This window comes from Didymosphaeria variabile (assembly GCF_027946475.1).
Source record: "Didymosphaeria variabile strain IMI 356815 chromosome Unknown scaffold_2, whole genome shotgun sequence".
NCBI classification, from domain to species: domain Eukaryota; kingdom Fungi; phylum Ascomycota; class Dothideomycetes; order Pleosporales; family Didymosphaeriaceae; genus Didymosphaeria; species Didymosphaeria variabile.
In genome coordinates this window covers 1,841,187-1,864,850 of record NW_026611621.1, presented here as the reverse complement: position 1 = coordinate 1,864,850, position 23,664 = coordinate 1,841,187, and the positions used below count along the sequence as shown (strand labels likewise).

The following is a 23,664-nucleotide window of genomic DNA, read 5'->3' as shown; positions in this document are numbered from 1 at the left end:
CAGAACAGCCGCTTTCGAACGCGCCGTTCTTTTTCGATCTCCAGAATATACAAGAACCGCTATTCCCCTTACCAATGGATGACGTGCCAATGGATTTTGGTGAAAGCGGTGATGCCTTTGATTGGGTAAGTATGCGAACCATATTTCCGTTTTTTTTCGAATCTCACTATCGTGTAGGCGGATTTTGAGACGACTTTTCCGATGGCATCGTTTGGTGACCCTAATATGCGGAAATATTTCGATTAGTGTAATCGAATGCAGGTGATATGATAATAGGTAACGCGCATGTGGTTGTACGTTAGTGATACACGGCTTTGTCACAATGATACCTCGTTCATCAGATCATGTGGTCGTTTTAACGTCATCACGCATAAGGCTCGGTTCGTTCCGGTGGAGTGACGTCCAACGTTGTGCGCTCTGTCTCTCCCATGCTCGCGCTCCCCCGGTATCACACCGTCCAGCTTGACTCGGGTGTTTCCCGACTCGCCTGTTTTTCAATTCTAAATGCTCAGGCCGATCATCGGTACGGACCATCGGGCCATGTCCGTGTTCAAAGTATTATGAAAGAGCCTTGCGGATACTTGTAGGCAACACGAAACGGGCCTTTGCCGTCCCTTCACGAACGAATACCGAACGATACGATCCTTCGACCCCTCTCGGTATTTGCTAACAGATACTCTAGATCTTACCGAGCCCGGCACCAGCCTTGACCGCATTTTTCACGTCGCCTAACGCAGTGAGAGTGTACGCATACGGCGCCTCGGTAAAAGCACCTGTCCTCGTGATGTTGACGCTTGCAGGGCCCCAATCGTTTTCTAAGTTCATGTTAGCATCGAGCTCTGTTCGCTACAAGGAAGAGTCTCGTCTTACTCGCACCCAAATTTGCGAACCCATCGAGCTCGGAATCGCCATCAGGGCTTGTGTTTGGGCTATCGTTCGGGATGACTAGTCCGTATGTCGACAGCGCCTCGGCTGTATTCCCGCTAAAAACGTTCCCTTCGACGAGCACCTCGTTGTCGCTGCGGCTGTGTATCGCCTGATACAAATAGTCCTCGTACAAGTTATTGTAAATGTGCTGATGGCCAAAGCGACCAGCTGGACCGCGCGTGCCTTCGTTGCGCCAATAATTATGACTACCCAAGTCAGCACTTGTCTCCTCTCTAACCTTCCTTTCCACTTTTGAGAAGAGAGAATGACAAGACAAACTCACTGATACGTAACATGCAAATGCCCGCTATCCTCCCCCCTTAACGCATCACTATTCCCCACCAAGCTACTTTTCCAATGATCATGAAAATAATTCCAGCTCACTGTAATCCAATCACTCGCCCTCACGATATCACACTGCCCGTCGAACTTGTCCGGGCCACTCGCGGGGAACCCACCGCTCTCAAACTCATTGTGATCAATCCAGACTCGAGTGCTATTTTGTATTGTAATACCGTCGTTGCCGATATCGCCTCGTATGCCGAGGTTGCGGATGATGACGTTCGAGACGGACTTGATGTTGAAGCCGTTCGAGAGGATGTTTGCGCCGGTGCCGGTGCCGATTAGGGATTTGTCAGGGCCGATGGAAAGGCGAGATGTCAAAGTGAAATTGCCGGAAAGGAATATGATGCGAGGCGTTGCGTCTGTTGCGGCAGATTTAAGGGCTGAGGGCGTGGACACGATTACGGTTTCGCCGCCTGCGCCGCCTGTTGTTGCGCCTACAGGGTTGTCTTTGGCGAAGCCGACGAGGCCTGAGTCTGCTGCTGCTGGGTACGCAGAAGCGCCGAGGAGAGAGGGACTGAGTGCGAAGATGGTCAGCTTCATTGTGGTTTGAAGATGCAGCAGAAAATTGGGATTGCGGTGACGCGACAAACTTCTCGGGTCTTATACTGCGCCAACAACAGAAGCCGACTTCTGAATCGCTACATTGTTTTGAACTTTAAACATCGGCTATTCATCCGGAAACATGGGCTCTGCGCCGTTGATTGCAAGGTGCAAAAGGTAAGTACGCGAGGGTAATGCGACTCGTACTACAATTGTGGCGGGCATCGATCCGCATTGCCTAAGGTGTTCCTGGGTAGCATGCAGTGTGACGATTGGCGAGGCGAGTGATCTGGGTGTTGAGTGGCGGAGAATTATGTTCCCCAGATTCGCTCAAGGGAGATCGGCTGCTTGGCTGCAGTGTGGAGGACGCGATATGGATCGCTTTGCCAGAATACAATGTTTCGTTCTTCGCAACTTCGCTGTACGAAGCAAGAGTGCAAATCATGCTATCCATGGTGTGATGTTGATGACGTTGGCCATGCGCAGCTCACAGAGCAGCGTAGCTTGAGCATGTTGGCAGAGGACGAAGAGCCAAAAGTCGCGCAGCCGCACTCGAACGAGCCAGTAAACAGGAAAAACTGCAGGATACGTTGAAGAAGCGAAGCGAACAATGTTTCTGATGCTGTCGGAAATGACTACAGTGGTTACAGTATCATCACCTGAACCTGCTGCAAAGCGTCGTCGATGGAGTACACCAAAACATAGTAGGTCTCGCTTTCAGCCCTTGTCTTCGCGAGGCTTACAGCTTCGCTCCCTTCTCCCTCTTCGCCAACGCCCTCAAGTCCTTCCTCAAAATCTTTCCACTCGGACTCTTTGGCACCGTGTCGAGAAACACAACCCCGCCCCTTAGCTGCTTGTGATTCGCCACAATCCCCTTCACGTACTCAATTATCTGCTGTCCCGAGGTCTTCTTCTGATCAGCAACAATATACGCCCTGGGCACCTCACTCGTGCCCTCCTCACCCTCAACATCGACCCCAATAACCGCCGCATCCATCACATTCGGATGGCTAAGCAACAGTGCTTCCAGTTCCGCAGGTGCAACTTGCAGTCCCTTGTATTTGATGAGTTCCTTCTTGCGATCGACGATATAGAACAGCCCATCCCGAAACTCTGCAATATCCCCCGTACAAAACCACCCGTCTACGAATGCCTCCTTGTTCGCGGCTCCATTTTGGTAGTATCCTTTACACACAACCGGTCCTTTGACCAGGACTTCGCCTGGTTTTCCGGGCTCGACATCCGCGCCTGCATCGTCGACAAGGCGTGCAAGCATGTTAGGGATCAGAGGGGAGACAGAACCCGTGTCGTCGGTCATCTGCATGGGCATAATAGTCGCGGAACCAGTAGTCTCGCTGAGGCCCCAGGTTTGGCTAATGAAACAATTTGGGCCGCCGAGTTTCTGGCTCGCAGCGTGTTGTAAGTCCTTGCCCAGTGGCGCGGCACCGGATATGGCGATCTCAAGGGACTTGAATTGGTCTGTGACGAGGGGACTCTTGGCGATGAGAAGATAGATGGGGGGAACGGTGAAGAAGAACGTTATCCTGTACTTTGCGTTGTACTCGAGGAATTGCGTAAAGTCGAAGCGAGGCATCCAGTACACGGGACCGCCCATGTAGAAGGGGTTGATGAGGTAGCCTTGGATGCCTGCGATGTGGGCGATGGGAAGGTGGGCAATGGTGCGGTATGAGAAGTCTGGGCGTGAGGACGAGATCCAGGATTTGAACATGTCACCGGGAATGACAGCTTCCGCGACAAGGTTGCGGTGAGACAGTTTGACGCCTGCAAATGTCAGTCAAGCGACTGTTCCTCACGGGAGACCAATCTTGGTGGAAAGCTTACCCTTGGGCAGGCCAGTCGTCCCGCTGGAGTATATCAGAACTACCAAGCTATTCTCCAATTCATCCGGATCCGTTATCTTCTGCCATGCCAATTTCTGGCTCTTGTCAATCAGGTTCTCACCCAACGACTCATCGCCCTGAACGATCCTGAGCTCCCATTCCGCGCCCTCACTCATCAATAGCACTCTCCCCCCTCCATTCTTGCCCCATCCAGCGTCTTCAGCCGCTCGTACCGCAATATCTCTTGTTGTCTCACATGTGACTAGTACCTTGCTCTTCGCGCCTATGATCTGCTTGCTCAATTCGCTTGCGGTAGATGCAGCAGAAGCCGCACTCAAAACACCCTCGGCGCCTATGATACCGTATGCGAGAACAGGGAGGAGGTAATGCCCTGTCGATATGACTGAGCAGATGTCACGTCCTGGACCGGAAGCTCCTATGGAGAAGTGGTTCCGCAGGGCGGCAGCAGTGGAACGCGTAAGTGAGCGAGCGCGAGCGACTGTCAGAACATGGTTTGGGTTCGCGGCGGAGATGTGTATGGGTGTCTCTTCCTTGACGAGAGAGTGTTCAGAGTCTGTGCAACGTCAGATGCAAGCGAGACGGATTGAGAACCAGAAACACATTGGGGGCGCGAGATCACGTGGAATTGTGGAGACTTTGGGTGGTGTACCGAAGAGGAGGGTGAGGATGTCGAGGTCTGGGATAGGATAGGTCTTCGCAGCGCGGTAGATTATGCCGTTGGGCGTTCTGTCCACTATCGTTGTCATATTGGCGAAAGAGTATGAATCGCCCAACGAGCAGATAACATATACTATGGGAGGATCTCAATTCTATGCTCGTGAGACAAAGCAGCAATCAATCGCAGCTGAAGACGTTGAAATCGTGCAGACTGTCTGTATTGTTCCGTTTTTTAGGCGACCAAGAGCAAGGCCGCGGTCTATGCACCTGATCCTTCGTGAAGATGAAGTTCCTCGGCTCTTAGTAGCTTGAGGTTGATGAGCATTTGCCCGTGTGGGGCGATGGTACATTCGGCTACCCTCGGTAACTTCTCAGTAGTCAGCGAAGACGAGTAAGCGGGGTATTCGGGGTAACATCGACAATGCGCAACTTGTAACATAACTGTAGGCAATGGCGGTCTGCGTCGGATTTAGGGCGAGATCACTGAACTGTTCTGAATTAACGACATGAACACATGAGAATATAGGTGACCGGAGACTTCTCGAATGCAGTCGTTGATTCCACCAGGTCGATACCGCCTCTCACGTTGGCGAACAGCGTCCGTGCTATTCCGATCAATGCATTGCAATTCGTCCCAAACCTCGCATTGAGCTGCAGCCCTTTTGTTGGATATTGGCGACATAGGTCGCTGGTAGCCTATATCGTATTCATTTACGCGTCTGAGGGTGTTCGGCCGACACGATGGTACAGCAACAGATTCATGGCAAAAGTAGTTAGCCTGCACGTGCTGCCGTGGCTACCGCTAGCGTGTTTTGTTAATCTGGTGCGGGTCCCGATGCTCAACGCTCAGCCTGCCCTTTCCTTCACATTTCGACCAGCATTTGCTGCTAGCCCTTCCAAATTCTCACCGCGTGTATTTATTGCGGCAGGTTTGACGTAGCGCAGCCTTCTGATCCGCGATAGCTCTGGGTTATTGCACGTGCGGGGGCGGCCACCGACATCATGGACGTTCATGTCCCGCGGAAGAGAGGCCGACCCAAGAAGTACTTTACTGTAGAAGAACGAAGAGAGGCGACTCGGGCGTCTGCAAAGAAGAGTTTCCAGAAGAAGAAGGAGCAGGAACGTCTCGCTGCAAACGGGTCAAAAGATTCATCACATAGTACCCCCACTGGTACGCGGAACGTCTCCATCCATTCCAGAATACTAAAGGACGACAGCTACACCAAAGCGTGTCCACCAGTCAAAACCTCATGGGGAGGATGGCCAGAATAAGACCACGACTGACGCTGTGCACTTTACCTTCCAACCACCACCCTCCCCCCAAGATACCAGACCTACCCCAAGCCAGTTTACAGCGCCCTTGGATTCTCTTAGACCCCCACCGGCCTATAGTTTTTCCATTGGAAATGCCCCTTCTAAAGCTGCTGTAATTCCTGATGCTTCTGGCTATGCACCATGGCGCACAGGAGAATATATACGTGAACCAATCGTTGCGCAAAACACAGAGGCCATATTTAGTCCAGGATATCATATACAGACTACGACACACTATAACATCGTTCCCAATCACGATAAACCCACAATGGCAGCCTCCAACAAATCCCATTCGATGATACGCCCTCCGAGAGAGGAACCCAGAGCGGGCGTTCCTTCCACATTGCATTCTTCACTCGAGAAAGGAGACTCATCCTACCCTTCAGACAACCTTCGGACGGTAGACGGGATACTATCATCGTGCGAAGTGGAGATCCTTGCAGCAGAACTAAAAAGGAACCCAAAACGACATCAAGACCTGCGCCAAGACACTTTCAACAACCGTAAAGGTGAGAAGGAAGCGCATGCGGAACGTCGGACACATGGGGATAGTGATGAGCATTCGCACCAGCCAGAGACAAGAAGCCTCGACACTGTGCGCGAACTTGAGATCCTCGCGAAGAAGATCAAACGAAAACCCGAAAGGTATCGTCGCATACTCGAGGAAAATTTGCAGCGTGACCCGGGTCAATATCGAGACGTGCTAGATGACATACGCGCCCGCCAAGCCCTGAGAGAAGCAGAGGCACCAGAGAGAGCTCGGGCTTTGATGGAGCAATGGGAGGAGGGCCAGCGTGCTCGAACAGAAGGGAAGGCCTGGCAGGAGGTGAGTTATGGTCAATGGGCGACTAGAGGTGCCGAGACGGCACAGGAACATGTTCTGAGACAGGCCGAAGCCAGGAGGGCAGAAGAGCGCGCCAGACAATTAGTGAAAGCACACGAAGACTCGAGGAAAGCTAAGCAAGAACGACTACGAAAGGCGGCACCAGAAGAAGTACGGCAAAATAAAAGAGCACTCGAGCAGGTACAGGATCTATCCGAACGACCTGAAGACGACTTTGACCGCCACGTACGCTGTATCTCTGATTGGCTCCAGGCCACATCCTACGGACAGCACCACACGTTTCCAACCAATGGCCAAGCAATCTTCATCAACAAAATCAAACCACGTATCCACCAGATCGAACGAAGTGCCATGAGCAATATAGCCTCCTTTGCTATACAGTATGTCGCACTGATGGCTCTGACGCACATAATACGCCTCATATACGTTCACAGAGTCGGCAAGATTGGTGCAGAGGTTCTGCGGTACTACGAAGCTGGCGCCAAATTGAACGGTGTCGATCAGCTTACGTCGGCCATGTTAGAGATTATTGAGAAGAAGGTGCACCACGAAGACAAGGCCTGGTTGAAGACGCACCAAGGAGCTGCAGGTGTTTTGATGCGAGAGATGCTAGAGGTCTGGCCCATGGTGTGCTCCTACGGCCCGGTGCAAGTTCAGCAGAATCTGGGAGGCGTACTCTGGAGGGGGTTCGGATATCGGCCTGTTCCGAGCTTCCGCTAGGCTTCTGAACACACACGCTCAGCATTTCCAATAGACGAGGCAGAAACACTTGACACGACGTTGGTTCTACAACAGTCACTAGAACGATCTATTACTACCTCGCGACCATCCACTCAACCTAAACTCCTCACAAACAAAAGCCTCGTCACTGCCCGATGCGTCTGCGGCGAGAAAGACTTTGACGTCACGGAGGTAGCGCTTGAGGAGCCCCTCCGCGGGATCCTGCGGTGCGAAGGTCACGTTCTGCACGCAGACGGTCATTTTCTTGATCAGACAAGCGGCGTCCAATTGTCGCCTTGGACAGTCGGCTTGGAAAGGGTAACTGCACACTCGCGTCAACGTCGTCTCATCTCATCTCATCTGTACACGCCACATTCAGATCCGATCTCCCATGTGCAAAATGCATCCCATCCGTTTCGGGATACGAGAAGCCCTGCGCAACCCTGCAGGCTCACGCAACAACGAGGCGACAGAAGAAGGAAACAAAATAGTGACTCACTCGGCATCCAGACCCACCAATTAGCTGCCGCCTCCAAATCCATGCCCGCCCATCGCCCGCCGACACGTCTCGATACCGTCGTCAGCCGCAATCGTCGTGCACAGGCTCTTCAACCCGCTGCTGGCACGGTGCAGTGTGGTCACCCCCTTCTCCATCGTGCCTGTGCTGTCGTGATACAAGTTGTACATATTTTCGCTTGTATAGTGTAGCGCGAACGTGTCCGCCAGCAATGGCAGAATCCGGATCTGGACGGTCGGGTAGTCGAGGACTTCGTCTTCGCGTGGGGGCCGCGACGTCGCTGTCGGCAATAGCGTACGGCCACAGTCACGGCTCGCGCCAATACCAACCTACACTGTAGCCGTCAAGTCAACTCGTCACTCGATATCAGATAGAAGCTCAGCACATGCCTTGCATGCATGATGATTTGCCCGCGCACAAAGGTCAAGCTCCCATAGACGGCCGCCGGATGGCCCCTCCGCATCAGCGCACCCATCTCGTCCGAGACCTGTGCATATCGCGACAGCACGGCCGACCCAGGCGCCCGAACATGATCGAACAGCACATACCCATTGTCCATGCTAGCGTAGCCGTACTTCGGGCCGATGTCACCTACGGATGGCTCTGTTCATCCCGAATCTGCACGATGAACACCGGCGGGCCGTGAGAGACGTATTCCGACGTGGTATGAGGTCTCGTGGGTGTATCGGAATCGGCAGTGCTAGACTAGTCGGTGCTACGAGCAGCTGCGCACCGACGACCTGCGCGTGCGATTGATTAGCAGACCCTGCGCAAGGTTTGAGACGTTACACATGGCGTCTGCATAGACGTGGGTGTAGGCCGAAATGAGATTAACGAGGGACGATTGAGAAAAGTAACGGGAGGCAACGGATGGCGTGCGTGGCAGTCCTTCCCATGCCGCCGTTCCACCATTTACTCGCTGTGGATCTCGAACTCTTGCGCCACGGGATCCCAATTGGCAACCGTCTCGAGGCCCTTCACATTTGCCCCGTGCCCGAGGTCGCTTCGCGCATTGCTAGCACCCTATGACGTCGTAGTTGAGTATGCGCGGCATCCAGCGTATGTCTTGAGCGGGCGAGCCCTGCTCGCGTATCGTCGTCACTACACGAAGGACCAGGATTAGTCAGTCGGTCGGTCAGTCAGTCAGACAGACGCCTGGCCTAACGCCCTGGTTACACAGCGTTGAGCTCAACTTCGAGTTGCGCCTGCGTACGGAACATGGTCATGTGGAGGTGAAACGGGCTGATTTCGTCATCAAGATAGTCTGCCATCTTGTGGTCCTCATGATCCCAGCCGTCTCGCCGCACCCAGCCGCTGGATTGCTTCGGGTACCGCCCTGGTCGCGAAAGATCCGACTGCTGCTCCTTGTCGAACAGCTTCTCTTTCCGCAGCACCTTGAGGATCCCCTGGCGTTTGAGGAAATCATCGCGCGAGAGAAGATGCTCGGAAAGCTTGTCTATGACGAGAGCTGAAGCGCTGCGCTCGGCTTGGAGGACGGTTGCTCCGCGGAAGCTACCATCGTGTGCGTGTTCGACGCAACTGACGAAAACCACCGTGGGAACGACTGAAGCTGCTCACGTCTGGAGAAGCCGGCCTGAATCCGGACTTGTCTCAAGAGTGATCCCGGCGTAACCTTGGAAACCTCTGTTGACGTCGATGAAGGGCATCTAGTCGCGCGTAGCTACGCGTCTGTTGTTAGCGTGTCAGCCCCGCACGGCGCGGCAACTCTCGGTAATAAAGCATCCCAGGCGTGCTAGGAGCACTAATGTGCAGGCAGCTACGCCACACGATGCGAGACGCTGGGTTCGGGGGAATTCTGGGCTGGGGGTCTGTGTAGCTGACGTTGGCGGACATGATGACAGCCCTATAGACATGGAGCAAGGATTCATGGACAGGGTAGATGGCACCGGTGTCGTCGTAAGACTGGGCCCGTGCCGCTCCCCCAGTTAGCTGACCGTCTTGCTTGACAATGTAATGCGGGCTACAGTTCCCGATGCATAGTTTTTGTTGTCTTAGGAGACGAGGCCAGCTCGAAGTAGACAGCAAGTCTGTCAGGATAAAACTCAAAACTCAGTGTAATTGTACAGGATATCAGATGCCGGCCCCAAGAAAAAGCATAACAACCCAAATCCTCCGAGATGCATATGCCCCTAGAGAACGCCGTGCAGATGTTGCCAGAAAACAAAGTTACGCCCGGTTCGAGACATGTACAAGATCCGGGACTCCAGAGTCTGTGTATGCATATGTCCAGGATGTACCATGCGGCTTTGCGGCGTGAATGTCGTTGTGAATGCGTGCACTCAGCTGTTGTGCCTGCCAACAGTTCGCTAGATAATGCGCTCTGCCCATTTGGACAGCCCGCCCTTCTCCTGTAAGAGACGCTCCATGTCGACTGTTGCAAGTCTAACCATGACTTCATACGGCGCATCTTCACCATTCATTTGGTGGCGGCGGCGAGGCATGATCATCATGCCTCCATCCGCAACACCATAGGATCGTCTTATAAACTCGGGACGTCCGCCGAGAGACTGCTCGTCCAAATCGGTGCCCGGTATGCCCCACTGCAGATCTGCACCGAAGTTCATCCAGGACGTGATATAGATATCCATACCGAAGCGGAATCCGAGGCCGAGTTCAGTGTCTGTGATCGTGTTGATGGACTTGAAGAACCCGAGATGTTTCGACACCCAATCATTGTCGACCTTTGCGATCGTACGTCGTATTTCCTTGATCGTGTGAACGATAGTCGCTTCGGTTACCCTGTGCGACCTGTCAGTAAACTTTGTGCAACGTGGTAATCTAGATGAGATGTGACGTTTGAGCCCGAGCTGAGAACGAGTGCAAGTGTGGCCTACGAAGGGCGGTGACACGATCCTCTTTCTAGAAGAGTCTTCGCTTGGCACTATCATCGCAAATGTAACGAGCGACAGTGTCGAGTAGCAGCGCAGCGGGGCGAATGGGAGTCGACTGGAAAGCACTTACTCTTCATCAGCAGTAAAATCCTGAACCTCAAGGGATCCTGTCGCGAAGATCGCCATGTTGCCCGTGTAGGTGTCCTGCAGAGGGGGACTCATCCGCTTGCGGAGATCGGTGGCGATGCCAATCTTGGACTTCTCATGCCCGTAATCACCTCTTCGGTGCGCCCTCGCTCGTGTGACATGGATCCACAGCAACGCAGCAAGCACATTGCAGATCGTCGGTGGTGGTTCTCCGGGAAAGTATTTGTGTAGGCCGTCCCGATAGTTGCGGATGACGGCCGCGGGGATGACCAGGTACTTCATCATACATTCAGTATCATCTGGAAGAGACTTCTCGTACTTGTAGGTGCCTTCAACGTAGGCTTCTGCGGAGGGTGACTCTCCGTAAGCATGAGTAGGGGCCCGCTGGTCTAATTGATGTCGCATGGACCGTTGGTCGGCACGGTAGTCTATTGCTAGGAGACCTAATCAGTGCTTTGCAGTGAATGGAAGTGAGAGCCACTATTACCTGGTGTGCCACTCATACGTCCCTTCGATAACGGACAGGAGACGTTCTCTGCGAAACGCTGCCAGAAGACGTTGATCCCAGCGAAGTCCATTACTGTGTGGTGTACATATGTGCTTAAGACAAGGCCTCCCGGAATAAAATCTGCTTGGACTCGCATGACGGGTGCCTGATTACCATTGCTGAAGTTCACGATGCCTTCGCCATCCGAAGGGATACCTGGGTATTTATGGAAGTCGTCTGGTCGAAGTCTACTCCCAGGGAAGGCGTCTGGTGGCATGCCTCCTCTTTTGAGCTCTTCGTAGGTGCGAAAGGATTCGTTGGCTTTCCAAGCAAAGACGCCAGATGCTCCCAAGTCGGGCACCGTCGTTGGAAAGGTGAGCACGAGTTTGCCGGAAGAATCATCAGCGAGACGGAGCTTGCCAGCGAGGAAAGTGAAGTCCTGAAGAGTCACACGTAGTCCGCGCTCCAGAGCCTGGATTGCGTTCTCACGTTGGTTGGCATCGGGAAACGGGAAGACCAAGAACACCTGTGTGTAAACGCGCACGATGTTCTGGTCCAAGGCCGATAGATGCAGTTTTTCCTCGGCGAGGCCAGGCGTTGGAGACTTCAGTATCATCCTGGGAAGAGAACGCAGCCTCGAAGAAAGGGTGTCCAATAGAGTTGTGGCAGGTCCTGGAGCCATTTCGCATGTGTGGGTGTATTTGTACCCCAAAAGTTGAAGAGTCGCACATAGCTGGATGCGGTGGGCAAACACCAGGTATATGAACCAAGACGCTGCCAGCCTGGATTCACCGCCGTATAGGCAGTGCTTGTGTAACCGCTACCCTGCGCTGCCCTCTGTGATGTTTGGCGGCCCGGCAGCTCTGACCAACGCGAGGCCTCCGTAAACGGTTAGTGGCTTACTTGCCCGGCTGAGCACCCGCTTCCCCGGCGAAGCTTCTATGGATACGGTTGCACCCGCGTCACCGCAGAGGCGGTTTTACGCTTCCGTGTTCCCCGACGGCGATGTGCTTCGTTCCTCAGGAGTTCGCAAGCCTTGCGCATGCACTCGACGGCTACACCCGCTTGCAACGTGCACCCAGTACCTACAACCTGGTTGAAGTTGGGTAACTCGTCCAGTAGCTCTTTCGGACCACCGTTCAAAGCCCCGTTCGAAGGACGTTTTGAGCAACAAGCAAAGCTCCTATGACTGGCGGATGCAATGGGAGACGTAACCGGTGGCGGTGAAGCAGGGGTGCTGGGGAAGACAGGTGTATTTGTTTGCTTTTTAGACCTTCTCCACAGTGGGCCCCGTAGGTAGATCATAGCGCGGGTACATACACCGCGCTAGGTATTGAGCAATTCTGAAACAGAAGGGGCAGAGTGCTCGTCGACACCAATGGGAACGAGACATGTCGCTCAACAGTCATGTAATGCTGGAGTCCACATGCGCTGAGTGCATCGTGCGCTTCCTGAGGCGGTGATTGATGACAGCTCACCACGAGACGGCATCAGTGCTGCATCGAGTAAGCCCGCGCCGTGAGCACGATGGATCCCACGGTCCCGCGGTCCAGGTCCAAGGAGTCACAGAGTCATCTGAAGCCAGAATTGGTGCGTATTGATAGCCAGTGTGCCAATCCCATAGTTCGCGAGCTCAAGGAAAGGGAAATAGTGTGCCACGCAGCAGCTGGAGCTGACACGTAGCTAGCGACGATCTTGTATTGCACGTTCTCAGTCATCGCATGGGAGGTCTACGTTCGTGAAACGATTCCTTGCCGCGTGGATAGATCACCAGGCATCCGCTAACGAAGTTTAGTGGCGTGGCACTTTGTTCCGCTGCTAATGTTGTCCCAATTAACATGATAAGCAAGGATCCGGCTCCTACAAGGCGTAGACTCTGTGACTATGTATTTTTGGGACGAGCCAGTGCGACATATGCAAGAAACTCACAGCTCTCTCACCGATCTCGTCAACATCGGTACTGTAAGCGGCCACGGCCCCGTTCATTGCAACCCCACCGGTAAGCCGAACCGAGCACGCGTTCAAGGAGTGTTGTGCGCTGTAAGACGAACTCAGGGCGAAAGGGCTGCTTGATTTCAAACCGGGGACGGCATCAGGATTTTATTGCCTGCGGTATCACCCCTTTGTGTAGCGGTCGTCAGTCCGGGAAGAATACCATTCGTCGACATGCACAGCCAGACCGACACCTGTAGCGCAAAGCATCAGGCGAAAGTTTATCGATTCGGGAAAAGAAAGTTACCACAATCCCTCGTTGAAGCTCGGCACCCGCGGATGGCTTGGACTTGATTTTCTTCAGGGAACGTGCGAGAATAGTGATGTTCAGAAGTATCTTCGGATTTGAGTACGGTGCCGTCCGATCCAAGGTCAATGTGCAACGAGACTGTGCGGAACATGATGCGGGCTGAAGAGCCTCCGGCGTCGTTCAGTGCTCGCTAGGCGACTTTGGGTGGCTGCGTCTGTCCCCTGCGTTACCAAAGTAGTAATCGCTTCGACCGAAGGACTTCGTCTTAAATAACTCAACAGCCTCTGTAGTGCCAAGCGTCTGTGGTACCTCCGTGCGAATTGACTCTTTTCAAGTCGAATGGACGATGCCAACCCTCAGCGGACCTCGCGCGAAGATGCACTTGGAACTCGGCACGCCCCGCTTCCGTTAGCGGATACCGATGACGCCTCTCTCGAGACTACAAAAAGACAGGGTACATGCTCATTGCGCGAGACGTATCGCTTCAACTCGGTCGTATGAAACTGATTCCATCGCATGTCAGCTGGAATGTTCGTCGGTAGTCGGTAGCCTTGATGCGGGGCAATCGATCAAAACTATGTGTGGATCGTCAAAGATACCGACATTGACCGATAACATAACATGACACTTACCAGGTGACGCGTAGCCTTTTGCCATGCATATCGCAGCCCCGCGGGTGCGTTGTTGTGAGACTGTGTCGAAATCTCGGGATGATAAGGAGTTTTGGTCATTTCTCGTTCGTTTTCGATCCATGTCTACTATAATATCGATAGTCCCTTAACATGCGGGACCACATGCTGCCGCACTCAGTGAGCATCCTCTGATGTTCGTCCGCTATAAACTTATGAGACTCGACTGATGGAGCAAAGCTGCTCTGCTTCGCAGGACGATCGCAGGCACGTGTTGCCATTGCGGATGCACGCTTTGAATATCAACATACATACCTCGGCTCCTCTCCGATGTACTGGCCCTGCGCGAGACGATTCTGAACAGCTTAGGATGTTGCACCGCTTCAGCACTTCAGAGTGTGTCGATTGCGCCCTGCACCTTCACTCCGACTCTCAGTGCAGCCGCAATACAAATTTTCTTCGGGTCGAACTCTGAGGAGGTTCGACTGGATGACGGTAAGGCACCCGATGGTTCAGTTGGCGAATGCGTGAGCGGGGTTGATGTCAAACTCTCCGCGGGTGACGAAGGCGAGGTGCTCGTTCACAGCCCGGTATACTTCTGTGACATAGATACGTCGTGTGCGTTACTAACAAGCCAATCCAGCACATGTTCAGTGCGTATCTCCGCGATGTCAAAGATACGGCGCAAGGCCACGAAGAAGGCTACTTTGGTACTGGGGACATTGCGGGACGGGAGGAGACAGGAGACGAGCGGAACGTCGTACTACTCTGTTGTCGGAAGAGTGTTGCTCGACATAATCAAGTCAGGTGGCTATAGGATTTCTGCGCTTGACGTCGAGCGTGAGCTGCTGGCCTTGCGGTACATCCCCGAAGCTACGGTCGTGGATGTATCCGATGAGAAGATTGGCCAGAGGGTCGCGGCGCATGTGTCGCTGCAGGATAAGAAGTTGACTGACGCATTCCTGGAATCGCACGGTAACAAGGAGCGTGTGTTGACCATTGCCGGTCTTTGCAATGATCCAAGGCCGCGGCTGGTCGGCTGCAAGGTGCCCACTCTGCTGCTGTGCATTGTGATGTGTAAGAGACGAGGAGTGAATCCGGACAGTGTGGAGCAGGTGGACGAGAGCGGAGGAAGGTGCAAGGAGCGGGTCCTTGTTAGGCCACGAAGCCTACGGGACCGACAATATCAAACCCAAACGTACGAAACGTTTGTTGCAAAGATCGTGAACGAGGAACCACCACAGATGACAGGGACGGTGACGGTTGGGTGTGGCGCGTGGGATTCGTGCGTGCCGAGGTCTGCCGTCTTGCATCGGGCACCAACCGTCCTCCTCCGAGCCTGACAATGTCTCACTTGGTCTACACCTGCCTTCCCATACAAACACAACGCACCATCACATTGTCTCACGCCGCCGTGGTTGGATAGCCCAAGAGTGCACGAGGGAAGGAATCTCACACTTCCACGTGAGGCTGGACCTCCACGGCTGTACACAGGTCAGTGTATGGTGAAAGCCATGCACTGTACTCCCAATGCCCACCGTTTTTTAAGACGCAACGGTCGCATAGCGGACAGCAAAGTACTTGCACTTGTCAATCGTTCACTCTCAAGGGTATGCCATGCAAGACGGCAACCATGAGCGGATAAGTTTCATCCGCAGCGGCGGAAGCGTACCACCCAAAGAGGTAATGTCCTCTAGTGTGAGGGGCTCATGCAGTGGACACGATGTGATTGGCCAATTGCACGTGATGCCGTGATCCCTCTCGGCCCCGAAGACATGTCAGTCAGCGGCAGTATGCATGCGGAGGGTGCGATAGTAAGTACAACAAACGGCCGATCGGGTATTACGCCTCGCGCAACGATCCAAAACCCGGGCTCGCTAACCATCGTCCCTGCAGCTAGCAACCTTGCCTGCATTGGATCTATTGCCCCACCTACGCCCTCATCACGTCAATACTATAAAGCCAAGCTTCAGCGACATCGACTTCCTTCGCAATCCCTTCACTCTCAGTCTTGCCTCGCTTCCTCACAATACTGTCTACAATGTCGTCCTGCTGCAAATCCGGCTTCAATTGGCACGGCACTCCAACCGGATCCGAGTCCAAGGTGGGAAACACAAACACCAAAGCCTACGTAACCGGCGACAATAAAGATGCCGCCGTTATGATCATCCACGACATCTACGGATGGACATTTCCCAACCTCAGATTACTGGCGGACCACTTCGCGAAAGAGGCAAACGTCACCGTCTACCTGCCCGACTTGTAGGTGCACTATCGTCTCACACCATCACGTGCTAATCGCCTGGACATGCAGCTTCGACGGCGAGGTCATTCCTCCAGATACACTCACCGACCCTGAAAAACGCGCAAAGTTCGACACCATGGCCTTCATCGGCAGGCACAGTAAGGACAAACGCTGGGACCAGATTCTGGAGGCTGCCAAAGCCTTGAAAGCGAATTACAAAAAGACTGCCGCCATCGGATACTGCTATGGTGCCTGGGCCTGTTTCAGACTCGGCGCCGACCCCTCTGTTATCGATGCTATCAGCATGGCGCACCCGTCGCTTGTCGAGAAGACGGAGATTGATAATGTGAAGGTGCCGGTGCAGATTCTGGCTCCCGAGCACGATCCGATGTTTACACCTGAACTGAAGGAGCACGCGAATAAGGTTATTCCCACCATTGGTGTCCCGTATGAGTACGTTTACTTCCCAGGTCTGACGCATGGCTTCGCGGCCAAGGGTGATGAGAAGGACCAGAAGCAGAAGGATGGCTTGGAAAGGGCGAAGAACTCGGCTGTCGGCTTCTTTAAAGAGTTTTTGCATTCTTCGTAGATGGCCATCACGAAGAGAATAGACGTTTCTTGTTGCAGCAAGGATGACGCGAAGAAAGACGCTCAAGAGTGGAGGGCTTGGTTAGCTGGCACCCACCGTGAGCACTCAGCTTCCTTCTTGTCTTATTCTTGATTACAAACGCAAAGCGAATGTTAGAGCTTGCCATCATGTTGCTTTTCAGAACTCTTTAAATCCCGCGTTTGTGAAGGTGCACCTCCGCGAAGGGAGCCCCGGGTAGGGCCGATCCATTCACATGTTTGACTAAATAATTATTCGTGCCCAGATCTAATCGGGTCTCAATGAGTACTTGTATACTACAAATTTCCAGGGTACCTTCGCCTACTGGTTCCTTGCTCATCTTCTTGTCTAGTGAGTTCAATTGGAAACGGCAATTTTTGATGTATCAATGTGTTTGTTCCAGTCGGGACCTTATGACTCCAACAAATGAGACCTTAGTGAGTCAGAAAACGCGTGGTATTGCTGAAGGTGGGGTACAACTTTGCGTGCCGCAGGCAGGAAATGGTAAGGCATGCTTATCCTCCAGCAGTATTCGAATTGAGGTCGAGCGGGTTGGATTCCTGCTCGAAGCCCGCCCCACTCGTTCCATCCACAGATGCCCTGTACAAGGTCCTGGATCTTCGGCGCATACTGTTGAGTTCTTGTTGGAGATCTCGAAGGCTATAGAACTCCGAACAGGTGCATCCTTATGCCATATTCAGATCTGATTTCGTAATTCGCGCTGATGATGCCCATCAACCCATCATCTTCTTCCCACTCGCATCCTCTTTGTATAGCTCCTGGTCCTTTATCCAAGCCGCAACGCCTTCCGTGCACAGCGCCTCCACCTCATCCCACCTCCCCTCCTTCGCAGCATTCCTCACCCTCGTCGAACTGATTCCCATTCCCGTTCCCTGAACCATATCAATATTGCCCCTCCAACTTGCTTCAAACCCTTCTTTCTCCAGTCCACCTTCCTTGATGTGCTGTAAATACTTCTCTTGTTCCTCCACAGTGCCAAACTCTTTCGACGAGGTGTCATTAGGATCAAATGGTCTTTGTGTGACGCGAAGCTTGTGTCCTGCGTCGAAGAACGGCTTGAGCGCGGATAACGGTGGCGTGTATTTCGGGTAGTATTTCGGATTGCAGAAGCGTATCAACGTATCGTAGCCGACGAGGTGGACATGTATGGGTTTCGAGGCGTAGACTTCCGGTGCTTCGGACGCGATTGCGACGGATTTGTCGGTGTAGTAGGGCTCTTTTGTTAGGCCTATGTCGATGCTGACATTTGAAACGTCTTTGTCGCTTTTCAAGGTTTGTAGTACGTCTTGGGCGAAGACTGTCATCAGCGCGATGCGCTGTACGAAGCTTGCCGGACTGGGCGCTTTGTCCGCATTGTGTGTGCTGAACAGCAGTAACAGCCTCGTCGGTCTCTCTTCGCCCGGTTTTTGGTGTCTTAAAGCGGATGTAGCGAGCGAAAGGTGTGCGCGGGAGGGTGGGTTGAAAGAGGAGTCGAGAATGTAGAGCGTGCGGGGTTGCGTGGGGGATGGGTTTATCGTTCGAACGATGTGGAACTTCGACTGGGAGGCATTGAACGTTTCAAGAGTGGACTGGAGAGAGGGGAGGAGCGATCGGAGGGTGGAGAGACGCGTTGACATATCGTCCATTGTGGTCGTGATTGATCTCAGACACGGAGCGCTGAATAATGCATAGCATGACAACGAGCTAAATCATGTGTTGTTGCATGGGTGTCAGTCACGAGTCATGCGACCATAGCCTTAAATCTATCGCTCATCTTAGGATTAATCACTGCCAAATGAATACGAGTCGCGCCTTAAAAAAATCGTGGTCGAGGACATTGTTGGTTGCATCTAATCCCACCAAGGAGGTTGCCTCACTTTCGACTCGTCCGTCCGCCTTCCAAACTGCATTTACCAGCAACGGAATTTGCCCTTCACATGGCCGTTTCTGCCTCAACATAGCACTCTTACAATCACTTTCCTCCAGGTCATTTCCGGAGAGTCCAGTTCCTGGGCGGGATACGCTCTGATAGCCCAGAGCAAACATCAGTCGCTTGCCTCCATCCTCCTCATCCTCGCCCCCAGGAAAGCTCCACTCTGACGAAGAGCGGTAATCGCGTTCGTGAAGTTGCGCTTCTCAATCTCGTGCAATAAATGAGAAACTTGCTCAGTTAATTGTTTTCGCGCGTTTGTCAACGAACTCCTCCCAATTGTGTTGCACTAAGGAACATCCACGGTAGGTTGCCTTGATTGACGAGGACACGGCGGCAAATTCTTGGGCGATTGGTTAGATAGTGTTGATGGAAGATATGCGAGACAGTAGCGGAAGCCATCGCTCGGTAGCTAACACTGTGAACGCGCTATTGTAAGTGTGACATTACGATTAATCGTATTTGAAGTGACACAGTTGCCCGCGTCATAACCACATCACCTTTGAAGAAGGTATATGCACTCTACAAATGCCCTAGGCTGCCAAAGAGAGCATCGGAATATAATCAGGTCAACACTACCACGCGGCATTTGCTTACAGAATAGATCAAGGATCTAAATCTGAAAGGGCATACTTTCCAGCAAACATATCTAAGTTGTTATCTTGTCCAATACAAGCACACTCCAACATATGATTCCTTAGCCTTCCCAATCCCGCGGCCTCAGTCTTGTTCCATTCGACCACCTCCGTTGCAGCCGCCTTCAAGCCAATCGAACTAACTCAGCCTCTTATTTGGGTCACTGATTCGAATCTCTTCCCTGAAAACGTCATCGCGGGCGATAATGCTAATCTGACAGATTTCAATGCCACCACTTGGGGTACACATGCTCTCGCAGCGTGTACGAGCTTTACAGCCTGTACTAGCGCGCTTGCTTTCTAAGGTATGATCCTCAAAACAGGAAGATCATATATGACCAGTCCATGGTCAGTCTTGAACTTGATGCAGCAACCAATAGCGGCAGCACGGCAGGAGGGTTTTGGTTCGGATATGCCTTTCGCGGTGGCCCGACGGATGAGTCGTTCTATGAGCGGGATGATGACCCACACTATCGTGTGAGATACTCGGCTGCCTGGACGATTGTTCATTGATATCGACCAGTAAAATTGGCATGGATTAAACAGATAGGTTCGTGATGAGAGTATGCTTATGCTATAACGCTTATGTTGAAAATGCAGATCAATCTAAACCGATAACTCTATGCGCCTTTTTTGTCTTGACGCCAATGCTATCCTGGATGCTCTCGAGCCTGATCGGCCTGGCGAATACAGTTTTATCCCATGATACGCCGCCGTCTCCCACTGTCAACGCTCACTGTATTGTCTGGTCCGATTGAGATACTCAGACTCGAGTTCTCGTCTTCCGACTGGTTCCGTCTTCGCAGCGCACCGCCCTGAGACTTGCTCCTCTCGGGGTTGATCACCAGCCAAGTTGCGCCACCCTCAGTATCTTCTTGCTGCATGAGCTGCAATTGTGCTCCGTTGCGCCCTCGTGGTCGTGGTGATTTGGGTGATGGCGGAGGCGGGAACAGTGTCGTAAATTTGGTAATCTTGATAGGAAGCGTGGTGAGGGCTGTTGGCAGCGGCATCGACTCTACCAGCGTGACTTTCTCCAGCGGCATGTTCGATAGAAGCGAGGCGGGCAAGTCCGCAGGTGAGCACGCCACGATGACATGGCGGAGATGCACGCTTGATGTGTAAAAGGATAGATTCTCTGCAGGCTGGTGAGCTTGATGACATCAGACAGGCACTGGAGTTGTCCGTACCTCGAAGCTTACGTCCTGAACTGCCCTCTTTACCGACGCCAATATCGATGAAGTCGAAACTCGAGATCCGCCCGCAGAAGCCCGTCGACATAGCGCGGAGGGCACCCAGGTTCCTCACCTTGTCTTGCCGTACAAGGTAGTTCGCCATGCCTTCAAGGTTGGCATACACTCGTACGAGGATATCAATGCTATCTGCATCGTCGAATTGTGGCCTAAGATATTCCCTTATCCGTATCAGGAGCTCATCTGCCAACTGCTCGCCGCCTTGTGCTTTCCTTGTCAGATACTTGTCTTGGAACTACTTGCATTAGCTGGGTACCTCCAGACAAAGGAAAATGACGCACTAAGAATCCGTCCGCATCGGCGTCAATAAGGACAAGCGCAAATGGTCGTCGTGCCTAAATCGCATGAGAGACGAACGTGTTGAGGCCCGAAGCAAAGCGGACCTGTCTCTGTGCCATCGCACTCTCCTTCTCTCTTGCCTCCACGACCTCAGCCTGCAGTGTGCGTCGGACATTTTGCTCTGAATTAAGGTCGAGCTCGGTCTGTGCAAGCTTCGCTTCGGTTTTCTCGAGCTTTTCCAGCAATTCCTACCCAACGTGAAGATCAGCAACGCGTCTTAGCCCGATTGACACCTAAACCCTGACAAGGAGTCATACATCAATCAATTCAAATCTCTTCTCTTCCAAGATACGAAATTGTGCAAGTCGCTCGCGATACGTCGTCGGGACGGGTGGAGCTGCTGGAGCTGGTGTGTCGGCCATTGTGCTGCTTGCAACGTTGAGATCTGGGGCAACCTTGCATTTAAACAAACCCAGTGCGCGTTTTAGGATTCGCGCGTCATGTCGGGCCTAGGTGGCTCTGCATGCAGGTAAAGTGCGGTGACCCGGCGACGATTGGGATGTTAAACGTAGCGAGCGCTGATTGGCTCGCGAAGTGGAGGCCGGAAGCGTGATTCGATGCTTCGCGCCTAGAGTTGACCGGATGAGGAGGCGGATGCACTGGCGGGATTGCTGGCGGGCGCTCGCGGAGTTGGTGTCGCGGGGCGGGCTATGCATCTGTGGTGCTGTGTTGTTGATGGGCGGAGGCTGCAGCATCTCGGTGGCAATTTCCTACCTGCTGTGCTGCACAGCTATCAATGACAGCAACTGCTGCTGTAATTGTACATTCTTCTTGATACATGAGATCATGGATACGATAGATTGCGGCGATGGTTAAGAGAAGCTTGTCTGGTCATTCGCCGTTCGCAAGTGTTTTGAATCGGGTGCATTGTACAGACACCCCGACCATTCGATCCCGAATAAGGAATGAGACCTCCACCACGCTAATTTCCAAATGCTACAATATGACTGATACAGACTATGATACACAGCTCTGAGACTGCAGAGTGCCGAACAATGCTGGAATGTTTCACGTGGAATCCCGCTATAATACACTGCTTCCTCCAAAGATTCCCTCCTCGTTGCCCTAGGTTCACTCCGCTGCTGTCTCCACCGTCTCGTATTTCGAGCGATAAGCACGCTTGTGAGGTGGCCTGGTCTTATCCTGCCAATTCCGGTGACGGTCAAAGTTCATTGGGTCCTTCTTTGCGGATTTTGATACCCAATCTGGGTGAATCTCTGAATCCGGTGGCGCCAGGCCCTTTTCTTGCAGTTCAACCAACAAGCCCTTGTCCACCTTTCCGATCTGGAACGCTTTGGTCGAGTCGACCTCGGAGCGCTTCGCCCAGACGAGCACGCCCTCAATTTCTGTATCATGGATCGCGCGGATGGCCTCATCGGCGCCTTCCTTGGTAGTGAAGTCGATGTGGCAGAAGAACTTGGGTTGGTAGGTCGTGTGTCCGAACTGGGGGGTTAGCCGACTGATCGACTCGATGCCAAACCGATCGAAGGCACGCTCTAGGGCTTTCAAATCTGTGTCACGGCGCTGAGTTGGCGACTCGCCTTTGTTGCCCCAAGCAGGTGATTTGACAGCGATGCGAACACGACGGCCTTCGATAAAGGGTTGGACTGCTTTCCTAGTTCCAGCTTCGTCTTCGCGGACAAAGCGGGAGTAGGTGCGATCCGCTGTGTGGAAAGCGTCCCAATCGAATTCCGGGTTCAAGGGCCTCAGATACACCGGGCTGCCGAGGGAGTCGTTGCCGTTGAGTACCTGGACAGCTTTCTGGGCTTGCTGTTCATCTGTCAACTCTACTGACGCAGACGTATCACCGTCATATCTAAAGCGATCCATGTTCTTATGTATATCAACACTAGAGTGAACGAGTCAGTATAGGTCACGTGATGTTTTGAAGCGTTTCGTGTCCGGGAAAGTATTGTTCAAACGTACACCTTGAATCCTGCGTTGGTGAAGATTGATTCCACTTGACTCCTAACAGCACGCCTTGGTACTTTGAGTACTTTGACTGAACGGGCGTTTTTCTTTCGCTGTCCTTCGGGTATTGAGGCCTGATGAGAAGCCGGAGATGTTGGAGTTGCAGAGCCACTTGTAGTATTCTGGATAGCCTCCTGTAGGTAGCGAGATGTCGAGACAAATGAACGATGTGGGATTGTGATGCGCTCGGACAGGAGAACAGAGTTCGCAACGCGTGTTGCAAAACCCCTGGAGACAAGGCCGCGTCCCAACGAGCCGACGCGGGGCAAAGCCATGGTGGACAAGTATCGAAGTTCTACCGTGAGATGTATCGGAATGTCGCACGAGAGAAGGGTGGCAGATGTTGTCGCAATTGATTCGTTCGTGATGGGAGCGCGCCCAAGAAAAGTTCAATTGGAAATGCCAAGAAATATCACATGCTCCTATCGATAGCGTTAATTGGCACTGCCTTGCGATCGCTAGTACCATTGACTTGCATCCTTCGTTTTCCCACCAGCATCATTGGTAGTGCGCAGGAACTGTGGAATATTTGCGTACCATGCCGCCATGGATTAAGCCTTCAATGCAGCAGCCCTGGTTGTATCCGAATATCCTCTGATCAACG

The 23,664-nt window shown here is 52.9% G+C and overlaps 10 protein-coding genes across 10 annotated transcripts; 3 read left to right on the top strand and 7 right to left on the bottom strand.

The window, feature by feature from the left end:
* Positions 1-678: 678 nt before the first annotated feature.
* On the bottom strand, positions 679-1,812 carry N0V89_002328 (uncharacterized protein; the record flags this gene model as incomplete). The annotated part of the gene is made up of 3 exons (XM_056211138.1): positions 679-815; positions 871-1,019; positions 1,358-1,812. 3 exons carry the CDS (start codon positions 1,810-1,812, stop codon positions 679-681), a joined length of 741 nt encoding a protein of 246 aa, XP_056074611.1.
* A 739-nt stretch (positions 1,813-2,551) lies between these two features.
* Positions 2,552-4,420, bottom strand: N0V89_002327 (uncharacterized protein; the record flags this gene model as incomplete). Its single annotated transcript, XM_056211137.1, has 3 exons — positions 2,552-3,594; positions 3,655-4,227; positions 4,273-4,420. 3 exons carry the CDS (start codon positions 4,418-4,420, stop codon positions 2,552-2,554), a joined length of 1,764 nt encoding a protein of 587 aa, XP_056074610.1.
* A 913-nt stretch (positions 4,421-5,333) lies between these two features.
* On the top strand, positions 5,334-7,209 carry N0V89_002326 (uncharacterized protein; the record flags this gene model as incomplete). The annotated part of the gene is made up of 2 exons (XM_056211136.1): positions 5,334-5,502; positions 5,921-7,209. The coding sequence occupies 2 exons, from the start codon at positions 5,334-5,336 to the stop codon at positions 7,207-7,209; spliced, it is 1,458 nt and encodes a 485-aa protein (XP_056074609.1).
* Positions 7,210-8,898: 1,689 nt separating this feature from the next.
* Positions 8,899-9,393, bottom strand: N0V89_002325 (uncharacterized protein; the record flags this gene model as incomplete). Its single annotated transcript, XM_056211135.1, has 2 exons — positions 8,899-9,238; positions 9,305-9,393. 2 exons carry the CDS (start codon positions 9,391-9,393, stop codon positions 8,899-8,901), a joined length of 429 nt encoding a protein of 142 aa, XP_056074608.1.
* A 660-nt stretch (positions 9,394-10,053) lies between these two features.
* On the bottom strand, positions 10,054-11,828 carry N0V89_002324 (uncharacterized protein; the record flags this gene model as incomplete). The annotated part of the gene is made up of 3 exons (XM_056211134.1): positions 10,054-10,486; positions 10,709-11,159; positions 11,213-11,828. The coding sequence occupies 3 exons, from the start codon at positions 11,826-11,828 to the stop codon at positions 10,054-10,056; spliced, it is 1,500 nt and encodes a 499-aa protein (XP_056074607.1).
* A 2,923-nt stretch (positions 11,829-14,751) lies between these two features.
* Positions 14,752-15,426, top strand: N0V89_002323 (uncharacterized protein; the record flags this gene model as incomplete). Its single annotated transcript, XM_056211133.1, has 1 exon — positions 14,752-15,426. One exon carries the CDS (start codon positions 14,752-14,754, stop codon positions 15,424-15,426), a length of 675 nt encoding a protein of 224 aa, XP_056074606.1.
* Positions 15,427-16,124: 698 nt separating this feature from the next.
* N0V89_002322 (uncharacterized protein) lies at positions 16,125-16,917 on the top strand (the record flags this gene model as incomplete). The annotated part of the gene is made up of 2 exons (XM_056211132.1): positions 16,125-16,345; positions 16,398-16,917. 2 exons carry the CDS (start codon positions 16,125-16,127, stop codon positions 16,915-16,917), a joined length of 741 nt encoding a protein of 246 aa, XP_056074605.1.
* A 752-nt stretch (positions 16,918-17,669) lies between these two features.
* N0V89_002321 (uncharacterized protein) lies at positions 17,670-18,581 on the bottom strand (the record flags this gene model as incomplete). The annotated part of the gene is made up of 1 exon (XM_056211131.1): positions 17,670-18,581. One exon carries the CDS (start codon positions 18,579-18,581, stop codon positions 17,670-17,672), a length of 912 nt encoding a protein of 303 aa, XP_056074604.1.
* A 1,614-nt stretch (positions 18,582-20,195) lies between these two features.
* Positions 20,196-21,451, bottom strand: N0V89_002320 (uncharacterized protein; the record flags this gene model as incomplete). Its single annotated transcript, XM_056211130.1, has 5 exons — positions 20,196-20,635; positions 20,688-20,985; positions 21,032-21,085; positions 21,134-21,277; positions 21,347-21,451. The coding sequence occupies 5 exons, from the start codon at positions 21,449-21,451 to the stop codon at positions 20,196-20,198; spliced, it is 1,041 nt and encodes a 346-aa protein (XP_056074603.1).
* A 709-nt stretch (positions 21,452-22,160) lies between these two features.
* N0V89_002319 (uncharacterized protein) lies at positions 22,161-22,919 on the bottom strand (the record flags this gene model as incomplete). The annotated part of the gene is made up of 1 exon (XM_056211129.1): positions 22,161-22,919. One exon carries the CDS (start codon positions 22,917-22,919, stop codon positions 22,161-22,163), a length of 759 nt encoding a protein of 252 aa, XP_056074602.1.
* Positions 22,920-23,664: the final 745 nt, after the last annotated feature.